The 17,140-nt window shown below is 47.2% G+C and overlaps 1 protein-coding gene across 3 annotated transcripts in view; it reads left to right on the top strand.

Annotated features, from left to right (window-relative positions):
* The window catches only part of PCSK5 (proprotein convertase subtilisin/kexin type 5), a 437,660-nt gene that overhangs the window by 397,382 nt on the left and 23,138 nt on the right, over positions 1–17,140 (top strand). For 2 of the 3 annotated variants that reach the window (XR_001793338.3, XM_051858772.2), the window contains exons 27-33: positions 526–726; positions 4,970–5,047; positions 8,750–8,833; positions 10,064–10,259; positions 12,467–12,684; positions 13,578–13,814; positions 16,004–16,234. Coding sequence is in view for 2 of the 3 variants with exons in the window: in XM_051858772.2 (XP_051714732.1) it covers positions 526–726; positions 4,970–5,047; positions 8,750–8,833; positions 10,064–10,259; positions 12,467–12,684; positions 13,578–13,814; positions 16,004–16,234 (1,245 nt within the window). In the remaining variant the exon portion in view is untranslated. The remainder of the gene's footprint in view (positions 1–525; positions 727–4,969; positions 5,048–8,749; positions 8,834–10,063; positions 10,260–12,466; positions 12,685–13,577; positions 13,815–16,003; positions 16,235–17,140) is intronic. The other variant, XM_008256580.4, reaches the window with a different exon arrangement.

Genomic DNA, 17,140 nt, shown 5'->3' with positions numbered 1-17,140 from the left:
ATTCCTGTGCCCTGTGAGAGTTGAATAAGATCCCTTGCCTTAAATTTCAGTCAACTCATTGACATTGATGGAAATGACCAATTGGAAAAGAAATGTACTGCAAGCATAGTCCAATTGAAGAACTCACGGCTCAGTGCTTTTCAGTGTTTGTGGGAAAACAGAATGAGGCAGAAAGCCCGAGATAGTTTTTGGTGATTCACTATAGAGATTCATCCTGTTTGTGGCTTTTCAAGGCCTCAAGGAAATAAAAGTATATAGGACATAGGTATAAAGGATATAAATCCAATGCCTGAAAGGGGAGCCAATTTAAATTTCCGATGGAAAGAGAATGACAAGTGCTGGATTTGTTAAAACCCATTCCTTGATTGAAATACACTAAAGCCACGTTGATTTCCTTAAAAACAAATGCAAACACAAATGTTCCTAAGACTCCCTTAACCTCTTAGGAACTTGGCTTTGCATTGAGCATCAAGCTAAGACAGCCAGAGTTCTGCCTTCATGCTTCCTCCCTGTGTTCCTACGTAGGGGGCAGCTGCGTGAGGGAATGTGTCCCTGGCTTCTACGGCAACCAAGACATGGGGGAATGTGAGCCCTGCCACCGAGCCTGCAAAACCTGCACTGGCCTTGGCTACGAGGAGTGCAGCAGCTGCCGAGAGGGGCTGCAGCTGCTGCATGGGATGTGTGTGCGTCCCACCCAGACCCAGGTGCAAGGCAAGTCCTGGAAAGGTTTGTGACTCCCAAAGAGAGGCTGTAGGGACCTGGCTGCCTCTCTGGCTCCCTCCCTCTTTAATCTTTGCTTTTGAGCTATCCAAGAGAGGAAGGCTGGGCAGGGAGACAAGAATTGAGCAAGAATGCAACTTTGGGCTGTTGTAGGTGTGTCTGGTGTGCAGTGGGAGAGGGTAGGAAGTTGTGGTTGGCATTTGGCCAGCAGGGAGAACCCAAAGGATACTTTAGGATTGACCTGGGTGAACGTGGCCAGGAATTAAGTGAAAAGAAGCATACGTGGAAATGGGCCGAGTACGATGTTCCCAACAGTTTCAACCTAGCTTGGATCACACGAATGTGTCTCTGTTGTAGAAAAGGACAATACCCAAAGGGTAGGCTTTTCCAGTCACTCGAGGGAGAACTCTAAACACTGGCAATTATGCTAAAACAGATGATCTTTCTGGCTGCATCCTTGGAACTTGCCATCATTCAGGTTTTCCTTCTAAAAGTTCCCCCCTGCCAGTTTGCAGATGAGGACAAAGCGAGGTCTTCCTGGGGGACAGGTGGGTGGGTACATGTGGGAGCTTGGAATCCCAGTGAAGAGATCAGGATACTCTTCCTCCCTGAGGCCTGAGAAGTGGCCTCCTCCCAGTTGACCCTCGCTGGAGAGCCTCCTTGCAAAGTCGTTACAAACTTCCAGTGACCTCTCCAAGTCTGAGGTGGTTGAAGAACAATATCCCTACCTGCTCCCATTCTATCGGCAATCCTCCCCAAAACAAGGATGCTCTCCACCGGACTTCAAGGCTAGGATTCCCTAAGGATCTTTTCAGACCAGTGGCCATTGCTGCTGAGAGAAGACTCGCGCAGATTGAGTTTTAAGGGCTGAAGAGACGGACAGATGGAAGCAGAAGAAGCCCGCAGCTGGGTTGGAGAGCAAGGATGCCCAGCGAGCGATGCTGTCTACTTGGCCAGTTTTCCCCAAGTGACTTAGAGAAACCACAGCTCAGAGACCTTCGCAGACCTAGTGGTCAAAAGCTACAGAGAACACTGGGTCTCTTTGGGAGACATAACCGGGAAACAAATCCTCCAATTCAGTTTGGGATATCTTCTGTGAATTATAGCTGAACGAAAACTCTGGAAGCAAGTTTGTCCAGCACTCAGGCATTTAGGAGGCAGTGCAGGCCAAGAGGAAAACGGCCCGGTGCTGTGCTTCTCGCGAAGAACATCTGTATTTTATCTGGCGTCCAGATGATGACGCGGTCCCGGGAGCCAAGAGGCAGAGCAGACTTGATTCCCCAAATGATTGCCCCATCTCTTCAACTGCACTCCTCATTCTGCCAGCAGGAATCAGGCTTTGATTGTTCCCCTTTGGCCCAGCCTCACACCCACCCTCTCCAGCCCCGTTCGACCATCACCATGTAGAGTGTTTGCAGAGAGGAAGGGATTACTCCATGTGGGGCGTTCACACTAACAGGAGGGTCAGGAAGCAGATGAGAATGTGACTCTTGTCGGACAAAAGCAATAAAGTCAGTGGCACTGCTGCACTTGTCCCTCTCCATGATCTATGACATAAGACATGCAAAGAAATGCCCTCAGGACGCAAGGTAAGGCTGTAGATAACTCCCAGGGTAGTTTAACCACTGAAATGGATAGGAAATGTGAAATGCCTTCCGTAAAACCCTGGGAGTATTGGAGCCAATGCCTACATCTTGCTCCTGATTTCTTTTCCTTAAAAAACAAGGTCGAGAGTGTAATAGGAGAATAGAAGGTTCCAGAGAACAGGCACTAATTAGCCACACCTTTCACATGATGGAAAGCAGATTGCAGTCATCCTGGGTCAGTGGAGAGGAAGCCAGACAAGTTACAGAGTGTTTCTGAGAGAATGTAGCTGCCTAGGTGATACCAGCAAGGTTTTGAGGCTCTTTGGTGTTTCTCAACACAATCAGACACCAGTAGGAAACGAGAGATGGCACAAAGTTCAGTCCGTTCCCTCCCTCGCCCATGTTGCTTCCCAGCAAAAAGAGTGAGATCGTGTTCCCGCTCGAAGGCGTCCACCCACCCCAGAGTGCGTGTCAGCGTGTGCCGGGAAACACTCCTGAGGCACAAATCCAACCAGAGTCCCCCGAACTCCTCTTTCAACACAGCGGCTGATCAGGATGGGAGTGGCAGGGGCGAGAGAGCCACCACTCTTTGTCAGCTCCCGGCAGAGCGCATGGAGCTGGCGCCACACACGAGACCCCGCCTGGAACGCCGTCTAGCTGGGACTAAGCGGTCACCGCAGATGGTGCGCTTCTTTCTGTTCTTCCAGTCTCCAACGGAGAGCCGTTACACACACGTATGGATCCTCCTAGACTCTCTGTCCCAGTCACTAACAGACCGTGAGGATCACCGAGGACAGTCTCCATAAATGGCAGACAGAAAACAGGCCACAGATGAGCCCAGCAGTGACGCGAAGCCCCCCGCAAAGCCCTGCCCAGGCTGGTCTCCTAAAGCGTCTTTGGGAATGGGAATAATTTCCTCCGTTACTGTGAAGTCCCTGGGCCCCTCTGGCTTGGTTTCCCCTCTGGGAGTACTGGGAAGTAACTGGGACTAATTCATGCATATTTTTCCTACCCACCTATTTCCCCCATTGATTAAAACCAGGTTGTAGCAGGCTGTAATTACATATTCGTAAGAAAGTCTAATCTACAAAGCACAGACATGGGGAATTAACATTTTTTTATCTTCGACCACATCCTAACAATTTATCACTGGCCTGGCTTTTGATCTTAATTCCTATGCTTAAGGGAAGACTGGAACCCCAGAGTCAGTCACTTACACGGAAAACCATGCACACATAGGGAAAAAGTCCTCCTCAATGGTGCCATTGGACTTTGAGAAACTTTAGATCCTGTGGAAACCTGTTTTACAAGGACTTTGTAGATGTGCACAACCTCCTCTCTTAACTTCGAAATGAGGGTAGCATTTTTAGTTAGCTAACCAACCAAGCACAGAGTACAAAAAGATGCGTTACTGGGCAGGTCACTCAGTGTTTGGTCCAGTGGTATGAGGAAGCCACTTCTATCGGCTTGCACAGTTTGTTAAATAGTCGAGAACTCCAGAAGTGGATGGTTCAACCATTGATAGGTGGAAATCAGGTAAGGAGGGAATATTTAAACCACAAAAATTAGAAACACTGCACATCAAGTGTTTTGCTTTTTTCTTCTTCTAGAGAAAGATTTTATCATTACACCTTTGCTTTGTCCTATATCAACTATTTCCAAAGCCAAATTGATTACTAAAGCAGACCTTTTTAGTGCATGGGAGCTTTAGAGTTAGGGATACCTGGGTTCAAATCCTGGCTCTGTTGCTGACCAACTATGTGACCTTGGGCAAGTTCCTCATCCTCTCTGAGCCTGTTTCCTGGTCTATAAAATGAAGACATGAGACTGCCTCATTAAAAGTCTTTTTGAAAACTGATGGGAGAATACACATAAAGCTCCCAGCACATATAGGACATAAAAAATGTTAGCCTATTCCCCACCCTTTAACCTGGTCCACTTTTAGCACCAGTGACACTAGCTCTCTTTCAAAGCCACGTTTCCTAGTTCTTTGAAAGAATGCAGCTTCATGGGCCAAGAGGGTGGTAAGGTCTGGAAAACATAGTCACAGAAGAAGACAGGAATTCATGGTCAGTTGAGTTGCCCAATAACCAGGCTGAGCCCTGATCTAGCCAAGAACATACATTCACAAAGACTTTGCTAGAGCTTTATAACGGGTCTTCAGAGCTCATGGACAATGCACGTTATTCACAACTATGCGTGGATTTCAAAAGTTTTGTAGGAAAATAAACTTATCTTTTCATTCCATTTTCCATGAACTTTGTGAAGTACCCCCTGTATTTATAATAACAAAAAAGAAAAAAAAGTGATCCAGAAGTGGAACCAAAGGAAAAAGTTGAGTTATGGTTCCTGCAAATAGATATGCAAACTATGTAAAATGATCTTTACAAAGAATTTTGATGCCAAGAGAAAATGCCTAAAAAATGCATGCAGTTGAGTGCAGTGGGCAGGGCCGTGTTATACATGCAGAACATGTAAGTGATTGCACAGATAAACACTCATGTCCTTGTGCACACACATGCGGTATAAAGGCGGGGAATCTAGGTGGCAAAGTATACATGGCAGACATTTCTGAGTGGTGGGATTGTAGGTGAAGATTATCTTCTTTATCCTTTTTTGCATTAAAAAAACGCTTTGTCTTTTTTAATAAAAATAAAAAGCAGCTGTGCCCACTGCAAGCCCATCTTTGATGAAGACCCTGCTGCAGGAGCGACGAAGGTGGAAGGTTCAAATCAAAAGAGGTAACAGGGACACAGGGAGGAGACATCACAGCAAAGTCTCCGCTGTGTGGAAACCAACCCAAGGAGCTGGGAGAGAGGAGCACATGATGACGCAGGAGAGAGAATTGCAGAGAGCGGGGTGTGGGGGCAGGCAGCATCAGCGGGCAGAAAGGAGGAAGCCGGAGTGGGGATTTCTGTACCGGATAAGACATCCCCGATGAGCTAAGTGGTGAGGCCTGGGAGAGGTGACTGAGAAAAGCCCCTGAACCAGCAGACCTTGGATAGGCTGGAGATGCACTTTTGTCTCTGCAGTCAGTGCGGCATTGTTGGAACTAGCAAAGGGAGGAGAACACTACACGGTTACCAATAGGAGACTTGAGAAAGACAGAACAGCACATCCACGTGGTGGAAGGTTAGGGAGCCTTCGAAATGAGTGCACTGATAGAGAAGGATCCCATTATATAATGGGCCTTGAAAAATAATGGCAAGATGATAAACAGTGCAAACGGATGCAACTTGCATTTCAAAGGGTGGTGAAGTCTAGGAGGGACATTTCATAGCATATGCCTTTCCTCCATTTTGAACCATCTGAGTTTGCTTATTTAATAGACATAAACAAGGAAAGTAAAAACATCCCTTTTCTTTATATAGCTTAGTTGTAGCTATCTGATGGACAGAAACCACAGTTTTGAACAACGTAATTTCTTCTTTCCTCCATTCCTTTTCTTTTTTGAAGTCCTTTCCATTCTGGAAATTCAAATGAGGCAAAAGAGAAATTATAATTAAGATAAAAGTTTACTTGTTGAGAGTAAGCCACTATCCAGGACAGAATAGCCGCTTTGTTGTTTCGTTACTAACTGCTTGTACAGAGCGCCCTCTCGCGTGCATATGCGGACATTACAGAATTTTATGCTTAAGTATAGGCAGTAAAATATCAAATTGCCAGAATGGGAGCTATGTGTAATTATAAACACATGTGTATGTGTAGCTGTACAAGTATACACTTTACACATCTATTAGAAAATTAATGAAAACTTACGTCTTTGTAAATCCATTTCAGTATGAAAATAACACCTGAAGAAAAATCAGTGTGGGGTCTGAACACATAACATTGAAGATTTTGAGGGTGCTCACTGTCTGATGCTGTCAGCTTTTAAACAATGTCTGTCAGCCACGCAGTAGGCAGCTTGACTGATAGGAGCAGCAGAAGTGCTGCTGGCCTTCCAGACGGACTCCGTGGTGTTGAGAGGCACATGGACCACTTTTGTGACGTCCCGTGGCTAACACGGCCCTGCACAAGGCTGACTGAGAGCTTAATTGGCCCCCCAGGAACACTGCTTCAGGCATTCACCAGATCTAACTGCTAAATGAGAAATGCAGGGTAAATTTTGTCTGCCAAAGTAGGAAAATCCCACCGTTCAACACGGCACCAAGGGGGTTTCCGCAAGTTTGTGGAAAATGAGTGTTCTCTTCAAATTCCATTTTCCACAATTTTTGTAAACTTTATCCTTTTTTAAGATTTTATTTATTTATTTGAGAGGTAGAGTTACAGACAGTGAGAGGGAGAGACAGAGAGAGAGGTCTTCCTTCCATTGGTTCACTCCCCAAATGGCAGCAACTGCTGGAGCTGCGCCAATCCGAAGTCAGGAGCCAGGAGCTTCTTCCAGGTCTCCCACGTGGGTGCAGGGGCCCAAGGACTTGGGCCATCTTCTACTGCTTTCCCAGGACATAGCAGAGAGTTGGATCAGAAGTGGAGCAGGCAGGTCTCAAACCGGTGCCCATATGGGATGCCGGCGCTTCAGGCCAGGGCATTAACCTGCTAAGCCACAGCACTGGCCCCTCTAGGATTTTAATCCCCCTCACATATCTGTATCTATTGGTTGCCCATCTATCAGTCAATCCATCTGTTGATCTATCCGTCTGTATTTGATCCTTTTTTCCTCTGCAGCAAAGCTTGGCTGCTTTTCAACCAGGAGTGCTGTTGTAGAAACCAAGCTCCGCCTCCTGGTGCTGCTGGAGCTATGAGGGCAGAGAGATGCAAGAGAGAAGCAAAACAAGCCTCAGAAGCGGGGTTTGGGGTTGAAAACCGGGAGAGGAGAGAGGAAGCAGCGATTACCATTTACTGATCCACTGGGTTAAGCACTAGACACACATTTTCTCGTTTAGCCTTCACAAGGGAGAAATCATTTTCTCTCATTTTAGAGACTGGAAAATAGGACTCTGAGAGTTTAATTACAGTATCCATGGTTACCCTGCCGTAAGAGGCATAGCTGGGATCTGAAGGCAGGTGTGACTGCGAAACCGCCTGTGCCAGACAGGCTGGTGGGGTGAAGGGACGGGAAGGCAGGAGGGGGAGGCGGGGAGAGAGGGGTCGTGGAGGCCTGGCGTTGACTGAGAGCCAGATCGTTCAAATCCCACGTTCTCAGCGAGAGCTTTCCTAACCCCCAGTGTGAGTCATGCTGATCCCTGAGCCCCTCCTGAGCTTTAGGCGAATCCCAGTATGTGCTGAGTGCGGGATGTTACCGAGGCTGTTCTCTGTGTCTTTGGAACTGTCCCACGAAGTTGCTGCGGTGACTTCCTGGAAAATCTGCCCAGGCAGTAGTCTCGAAGGAAAAGGGAGAGGGGAACTTCTCGTGCTTGCGAGTTTAATGGCGTGTTAACCTGGGAGAGCCTGCTGGAAGCCTGACTGTCCAGAAAGCTCGTGGCTGAGCAGAATATTTTGATGTTTAATGATTTGGGGCAAATTTATGATGAGATAAATTTAGGTTGTATATCACAGTGGTTACTATGAAAAACAGAGGGACCCAAACATTGGCCAAAAATGAAATCTGACTTGCAAAGGACAAAAAGAAAGAAAAAAAATGCAAGGCACAGAATATTGTCAGCTGTCACTTATGTTTGTGATATTGTGTACATTCAGGAGCACATGCACTTGTTTTAAAAGATTTATTTATTTTATTTGAAAGTCAGAGTTACACAGAGAAAGGAAAGGCAGAGAGAGAGAAAGTCTTCCATCTGCTGTTTCACTCCCCAGTTGGCTGCAACAGCTGGAGCTGCACCGATCCGAAGCCAGGAGCCACGAGCTTCTTCCGGGTCTCCCACTTGGGCGCAGGGGTCCAAGGACTTGGGCCATCTTCCACTGTTTTCCAAAGCCATAGCAGAGAGCTGGATAAGAAGTGAAGCAGCCTGGTCTCTAACCTGTGCCGGTATGGGATGGGATGCCGGCACTGCAGGCGGAGGTTTAACCTGCTACAGCACAGTGCCGGCCCCACATGCACATTTTTTTTAAGATTTATTTATTTATTTGAAAGAGTTACACAGAGAGAGGAGAGGCAGAGAGAGAGAGAGAGAGAGAGAGAGAGAGAGGTCTTCCATCCAATGGTTTACTCCCCAGATGGCCGCCATGGCCGAAGCTGTACATGCACATTTTTAACACACGAACTGACAGTTGTTAGTTCAAATATCACCATAGTATTTTAGGTTATCCTGTAAGAAATCATATTCTCTGTCTTGGAAAATTTGCAAAGGAAGTCTTGATAATCTATTGTCAGTGGAGGAGTAAGAGAAAAAAAAATGAGCAATGTCTACACAATGACAGTGGCAGGAGCAACAAATAAATAGCTAAGAAAAATCAATGGTATTCTGTCTTGGACAAGAAGAGAGGACAGTGTCTACTGTGAGCCTGTTCAAAGAAGAATTCTGACTTGTTTCTTTCCCATACAGACATCTGGGGCAGATACCAACCTTGTGATTCTTCTTGTAAAACGTGCAATGGATCTGCAACTCTGTGCACTTCATGTCCAAAAGGTTGGTGTGCAGTGTGACAGGAGGTGTGCAACAGCCAAGTCCATACACCACCCGTGTATGTGGGTGTCTTTGGGTAATGAGGTCTGTGGGACCTTGATCTACGCTCAGCACATGTGTCTATCACAGTGGCCACTCGAGAAGGCACAGGTACCCAAACATTGAGCAATAATAATAATCAGCTTCCAAAGGACAAGAAAAAGAAGGAAAGAAAGGAGGGATGGAGGACACAAAGAAGGGAAGGAGGACAAGGGGGAGGGAGGAAGGAAAGAACCTAAAGGCATGCTGTGGGACTTGGCCACAGAAGTTGCTAGGGTCTACTGGCACCTGCCCTTTCTAGACATTCCCTTCCTCCCTTGCAATGTGTTATCCAAAACAAGAGAACTTATGGTAGAGAATGCAAGCAGGGATTTAAAAACCTGGGTGTTATTTCCTCCATTGTTACTGAATTTAGGGATGGGGGAGCAGAGAGCCAGGCCAACAAAACAAGAGTTCAGAAAATTCTCAACTGCTTCATCATCTATCAAATCCAAACATCATAAGCAATATAAGTTTCCTGAGTGAGGGGGATAGTGCATGCATCCATTAAAATGCTCATTAAGAAGGCAGTATTGAGATGTATGTTAAGAGGGAGATCCGATGCAAAAGCAGAATTTAAAATAACAGAGGTCCCATGATTATAGTCATATAAAATATAAAAGCTGATGCCCAAAGAATGGAAGGGTTTTCTTGGAGTTTGGGGGTTCGGGGTGATTTTAAAATCGCTTTCATTAATAATGATATCTGGAGAGGTTTAGACCTCCATCAGAGCGGAAGTTGGGTGGTGGAGTTGCTCCTGGGTTAGCCCACAAGAGGGGCCTGGGGAAGCAGAATAGACTGCTCTATGTGTGGAGGGCTCTCTCACACCACGCAGGCATGTACAAGGGCGTCAATAGGACAGGGCAGCTAGGCAAAGGAAAGCCCCATCCTGACCCACACTGAAGATCAGTAGAAAAGTAACAGAAACAAGGCAGAAGCTTTTTGCTGTCAAGTTCCTCTCTAGGGAATTAACCCATTTTGGAGGACTTATTACACTGGTAAATATTTCAGTAGGCTTGAGACAGGTGTCCTGGGTAGGTGGGTGTGGGAAAGGATTTAAAGGCTGTTGTAGCCATGAGTTCTCTGCATAGATGTGTGCACTGTGAGGACAAACATGTGATGCCTGTTCTTGTCTGCCCTCTCCCCTGCTGCTAGGTGCATTTCTGGTGGATCAAACCTGTGTTTCCTCCTGTCCCCAAGGCACTTGGCCCTCAGTGAGGAGTGGCACCTGTGAGACCTGTGCAGAGGGCTGTGCCTCCTGCTCAGGAACCAATCAATGCAAAGAGTGCCAGACTCAGCTGGACCAGCCCCTCCTCCTCCATGAAGGCAGATGTTACACCAAGTGCCCCGAGTAAGTCTCCCTCTTCCTTACATCTCCTGCTTGTTCCTTCTCCTACAGGGCTTTGGGGCAACTCCTTCCTGATTGCCATGATCTCATCTTCCCCCTGGTTAGGACACACGCATCGTGGCCTCTGCTGACATCTCTGTTGGCCACAGCACAAAAATGGGCCTAAGGCCAGATGCTCACTTCTTCATGCCTGTTCTATGTCTGCATTTTTACTTTTGTGAAAATATGTTCTTTCTCTCCCTCGTGTTATTGATCAAGTGTGGGCAGCTCTCTTCTCCAGCACTAGAGCAAGGCTGTCATATGAACCTTTTCTAAACATCGGAGGTAGATGAAGTATGAATTATACATAATGCACAAATAGTGATATTTGATGAATTATATATTGATTCCCATGGTTTACTCAGCCCCTTGGCTTATGATTCCTTTCCTCCTGCTATCAATGGCCCCACATCCAGGATTTACCTAACAGGGAAGTGAGAATGGCAAGTGGAAAAGGACATAAGGAATTGTGGAGCAACAAGCAACAGAAATGCCAAGTGAAATGACAGAGACAATGACAGGGCTTATTATCTCACATCACACAAAGTTGTGCAGGCTACTGTTGGCTACTTCGGCAGCCAGGTGGTCATCAGAAGCCCACAGCTCTTCCGTTTGGCTTGCATCCCCTCCTAGCTTGTTCTCTCTGGTTGGCTCCTCTCCCCTGAGCCTCAGTGTCTGCCTCAGCTCTAAACGTCACCACCACAGGCAGCCACAATCAGGGCAGAAAAGGGGAGTGTATCTCCATGTTCTCCTATTTTTTAGGAGGAAGAAAGTTTCCTCAGGCTTCCCTTCCAATCTAACTAGCCAGAATGTATCATTACACCTTCTCAAACCAGTCTCTGGCTAGGAAAATGGAAACACAATTGTGTCCCATTACCTACTGGAGATACATCCCAAGAACTACAGTGGCTTCCTGAAACCATGGCTAGTACCTAGCCCTGTACTATGTATGTTCCTATACATGCATACCTGTGATGAAGTTTAGTCTATAAATTAAGCACAATAAGAGATTATCAATAACTAATAATAAGATAGAACGTCTATAACAACATTAATACAAGCTATGTGAATGTGGTCTTTCCCTCTCTCCAACTATCTTGTACTGCACTGCCACTTCTTGTGAAGTGAGATGACACAATGTCTACATGATGAAGTGAAGTGGATATGGCAGGCATTGTCACTTAGTGTTAGACTTGAACATGAGCATTGCAGTGATACCAATTCCTGACAGTCAATCTGACAACCGAGTAATTTCTGTAATGTAATACGTTAATCATTCAGACATACTGTACATGCAGACATCAGATTCTACCTGAAAGGAAGTCAGTCACACAAACATATGCTCCAATAACAGGTACTCAGGGGCTGTGTGCAGAGATCTGTACATGTGTGCTGGGATGAAGCCATCACAGGTTGACTGAGGACATCCCAAAGCAACAGTGGTCCAATTTTATAGGCATCAATCCTCTTAACCTTTTTGAAAACAATTTTTAAGTTTATTCAATGTTAAAAAATGTTTAAATTGTGTAAAAAGTATTTTCTACTCTAAGACTCTAACAAAAAGGAGCAAAAAAATAACTGAAGAAGAAAATGACTAACCTAAATGCAATTTACAACAGGTGTTTTCAAATAAACCATATCCACAGGGGAAATGTTTGTCTCTCAGTTTCCTAGCTGTTGTTTTCCACTGCAGTTCCACAGGGAATCCTACAGATCAGTTTTGGTTGACAATAGCAGCAATTTTTTTTTTTTGCTTTCAGTCTTAATTCCTTCTTTATGCCTTAAATTTTATTTATTTTGAAAGGCAGAGTGACACATATACAGATAAACAGAGAGGGATCTCTCACCCATTGGTTCATCTCTCAAATGCCTGCAACAGTCAGAGTTGGGTCAGGCAAGGGCCATGAGGCTAGAACTCAATTTGGGTCTCCAACTTGGGTAGCAGGAATCTAAGTACTTGAGCCATCACCTGCTGCCTCCCATGGTGCACATTAGCAGGAATCTGGAATCAAGAGCAGAGCTGGGACTTGAATCCAGGCACTCCGGGCATCACAACAGGCACCTTGCTGCACCAAACTCCTGCTCCCTAGTCCTGAATCCTTTGCTACCAGGGATGAATCACGCTGCCCATTGGTGAGTCCCTTCAGTTGTACTCTTCCTGTCTTCCACAGGGGCTTTTATGCAGAAAACGGCAAATGTGAGCACTGTAGCTCTGCTTGCAGAACCTGTGAAGGAAATGCCACCAATTGCCACTCCTGTCACGCAGGCTTCGTCCTGGACCAGGGAGTGTGCCAGGAAACCTGCCCCGAGAGGCACGTGGCTGTGGAGGGTGTGTGCAAACATTGCCCGGAGATGTGTCAGGACTGCATCCATGAAGAAACTTGCAAAGGTATCTAGGAGTGCTCCAAGGGTGTGTGTGAATGGGTCTGCAACAAGAGCTTGGGCAACCCGTCTCCCCACCTTGACTGAAAAGCACCAGTCTTGGTGCCTGCATTGAGGATATTGAGGGTGAGACACAGCCTTACCAGCACCGATTCTGCAAACCAAGACAAGCAAGAGCCCCTCTTCCCATGGTTTATTCCACACATATGTACATACATACTCGGGGTGTGGCAGCTCTATCCAAGATGCTAGGGACACAAAGAAGATCCCAGAATGCTTGTACCCCTTTGGGCACGAAGTCTTAGTGGAGGCAAACAACAAAACACGTAGGTAGCTAGAGACTCATTTATCTGGTGTTGTCTTGGCCAAAGGATTCTTCTGGTGTGACTGGATGTGTCCCCCCCGGATTCTTCCCCAAAATAATAAACACAAATAAAATAAATCCACAATGCATTCTTCATCCTGATTAACCATCTACTTATGGATCTACCCTGTCAATGAATAAAATTCAAATAATCCAGCCATTCTTAAGCTACCTTCTGTTTTGAATAGAGTGTGAGGCACTCAATACAGTTTTTCAATATCTGTTCATGCTTTTGGGGTTTTTGAAAAATACCTCCAGCATCTCAGCCACCATGCCCCACCACCACATGCAACCTTGTACACCTCCAAGAGCAGGGCATCTCAGCTTGTCAACCCAGGACCATCCATTCAAGTCACCAGGTGTGGCCTCCTCCTCCCATGGCAGGGCTTGTTAGACATCGAGGCTGTGCCCTGGCATGGTGGACACTCAGGTCAGATGAACCACAGTGACCAGGGACAGGCTGACCCACAGCATAAGGAATGCACGCCTCTCTTCCGTCCCCTTGGGAATAACTTGCTGCCTCCTCCTTCCCCCAGAGTGCATGCCTGACTTCTTCCTGCACAACGACATGTGCCTCCAGGCCTGTCCCCCGGGCTTCTATGAGGACTCGCGCCAGTGTGTCCCCTGTCATGAAGACTGCCAGGAGTGCAATGGCCCAAAAGCTGACGACTGCGAGCTCTGTGCAGAGTCTTCCTTGGTCCTCCATGATGGGCTGTGTTTGGATGAGTGTCCAGAAGGAACGTATCATGAGAAAGAGACTAAGACTTGCCAAGGTAAAGGCTGCAAGGATGTGTGGTCAAGCATGGCATTCCATGAGCCCAGTGAGAGGGGTTCTGCACAGACAGAATGGACTTGGGTTTGCATGGTTTCAGCCCCAGTCTTTACCCTCCCACTCAAGAAAGTGCTTTCTCTAATTAATTATTAAACTATATATATATATATAGTTTATTTGAAAGGCTGAGCATCAGAGGATAAAGAATGACAGAGAGAGGGAGAGATCGTCTATCTGCTGGTTCACTCCCCAAATGCCTGCAACAGCCAGGTGGTCCAGGCTAAACCCAGGAACTAGGAACTCTATCTGGGTCTCCCACATAGGTGGCAGAGGCTCAAGTACATGATCCATCACCTGCTGTCTCCCAGGCACATTAGCAGAAAGCTGGATCCAAAGTGGAATAGGCAGGGCTTGAACCAGCATTCTGACATGGGATGCAGGAGTTCTAGGCAGCAGCTTAACCACTGAACCACAATGCCAGCCCACTAATAAAATTTTTAATGAATCATTCATAAGCTTTGATCATGTGATTTTTAATAACAAACCACATGACCCCTCCTCAAAGCAGCTGCTAGAAATTGTGCCAATAAAAAGGATTCTCATGGGAAGAGATATCAACGATGAAGAGCCTTCAAAAGTCACCCCAAATGGAAGGTTTTCTTGGACTTTTTAGTCATTACAAGTTTTAGCGTTAAGCAAGCAGTGCCATGGAGGAATTTCTTGGAGCTTCCTGCCTCTCCCTTCCTTGTTTGCTCCCCCAGGTCCACTCCTCCCCTCCTCATCACCTCCAGAACACTTTCCCCAGGTCCTCTCTCCCAACTTCCACTCAGCACCTCAGTCCCTATACGTTCAAGAAAGAATCTGCAAGGGCTGGCGTTGTGGCACAGTGGGTTAGGCCACAGCCTGTGATACTGGCATTCCACATCAGAATGGCAGTTTGTCCTCGCTGTTCAGATTCTGATCCAGCACCCTGCTAATGTGCCTGGGAAAGCAGCAGAAGATGGTCCATGTACTTGGACCCCTACCATCCACATGGGAGACTCAGTGGAGTTCTTGGCTTCTGGCTTTGGCTTGGCACAGCCCCAGCTGTTGTAGCCATTCGGGGAGTGAAGCACTGGATGGATTCTCATTTCTCTCTCTCTCTCTCCCCCCCCCACCCCGCCACTCCTTCTTCCTCTCCTTCCTTCTCTCTCTCTCTCTTTGTGTGTGTGTGTGTATGTGTGTGTAACTGCTTTTCAAATAAATCTGGAAAAAAAAGAAAGAATCTGCTATTATTTACACCTCATTCTATCTGAACTGGGCATGGAATTTTTGCTTCTTATTACTTATCAGAAAACAGAAAAATGAAATAAGCTGGGCCGGCGCTGCGGCTCACTAGGCTAATCCTCCGCCTTGCGGCGCTGGCACACCGGGTTCTAGTCCCGGTCGGGGCACCGGATTCTGTCCCGGTTGCCCCTCTTCCAGGCCAGCCCTCTGCTGTGGCCTGGGAAGGCAGTGGAGGATGGCCCAAGTGCTTGGGCCCTGCACCCCATGGGAGACCAGGAGAAGCACCTGGCTCCTGCCATCGGATCAGCGCGGTGCGCGGGCTGCAGTGCGCCGGCCACGGCGGCCATTGGAGGGTGAACCAATGGCAAAGGAAGACCTTTCTCTCTGTCTCTCTCTCTCACTGTCCACTCTGCCTGTCAAAAAAAGAAAGGAAGGAAGGAAGGAAGGAAGGAAGGAAGGAAGGAAGGAAGGAAGGAAGGAAGAAAGGAAGGAAGGAAGGAAGAAAGGAAGGAAGAAACAAGCTGTCCATTACTAGAGAAATTCTCCAGCAAGTGTGAGAAGAGTGGTGTCGAGGAAGGTGGTTCCCCTGTGGATGTCTAGGGAGGACTGTACTAGCAGGTGACCACATCTCTGAAGACTTGCTTGTTGTTGCAGTTTAGGTAATTACACAAAGCTGACTGCTATTTCCTAGGTAGTTGTTGCAAGAATGAGCTCTGTGGGCATCACAGAGAAAATGAAACAGCCCAAGAACAATCCACTTCCAAGCAGAAAGGTTGTACCCATCTCATGGCCCCACACTCTTGGCACTGACCCTAGGAATCTCCAAAAGAAGTGTGGAAGGGGTGTGGATACCCTTTCCAGAGGGATTCATTCCCTGCCGGGGTGGTGCCTGGGCCCCGTTTCAGTCTCTGATCACACCCACAGATTGCCACACGTCCTGCCGGACCTGCTCATCTCCTGGGACCTGCACAACCTGCCCAGAGGGCCTGAAGATGAACAGACATGGCAGCTGCGTGGCTCACAAGGAGTGCGCCCCCATCGAGTACTGGGATGAGGAGACTCACGAGTGCAGGCCATGTCACACCAAGTGCTACCGCTGCACTGGGCCAGCCGAGGACCAGTGTCATACCTGCCCAAGGGAAAGCCTTCGTCTCAGTGAGTTACATTTACCCCACGGAGGGCTTAGTTCTCCCTTCTTCTGGGCAGCCACCTTGCACGATGCCTATTGCGTGTTGACTTTTCCTTCATAACATTTTGTTTTGTGATTGGGAAATTTTCAAACCTGCAGCAAAGACGCAGCAAGAGTGGAAGTAGCACAGGAACATGCCACCGTTCCCACTAAGGTACACAGTGACCTATCCTCAGTTCTGTCCTGGCCACAGTACAGTGGAAGGCACTTGAAGCTGCCTGTCTTCTCTGTCCATCCGCCTTAGCTCCTGTTGCACAAGTCTCAGAGACCTTCCTCCCTGGCTCTTGCTGCTTCAGAAAAACATTCCCTCCCACCAGATCTCCTTGTAATCCCACCCCAGCCCCTCTTTCCTAATTATCTCCCATCTAGCATGTCACCAGTGGTCCTGTGGATGCCTTCACACAGAGAGGAGGAATCTACTCACTACGAGGTTGTCTTCCCTCACACTGGCAGGCAATAGAAGCGACACATCAGCATTGGTGTGTAACACCGATGTAGCCACCGAGAGCTGAACACAGCATTGGCCTAGGCCTTGTCTTTCCACCCTCTCCCCACCCCGCCAGGATCAGTCCATTTATAAACTAGATAATTTTTTTTTTTTTGGAGATTGTGGTAGACCAAAAAATTACTCACCCGAAGAAGTCATAGGCTAATTCCTAGATGTTGTAAATGTTTTACCTTTGTGGTAAAAGTTACTTTGTGGCTGGGATTTGATTTAGGGTCTTAGCATGAAGAGATTATCCTGGATCACCCACGTGGGCCCAGTGTAATCACAAGGGTCCCACAAGAGGGAGGCAAGAGGATCAGAGTTACCAGTGGAAGGGGATGTGATGACAGAAGGCTATATGCTGCTGCCTTAGAAGACAGAGGAA

Source organism: Oryctolagus cuniculus, chromosome 1 (genome assembly GCF_964237555.1).
Source record: "Oryctolagus cuniculus chromosome 1, mOryCun1.1, whole genome shotgun sequence".
Lineage (NCBI taxonomy): Eukaryota > Metazoa > Chordata > Mammalia > Lagomorpha > Leporidae > Oryctolagus > Oryctolagus cuniculus.
This window is presented reverse-complemented; position numbering and strand designations above follow the sequence as displayed.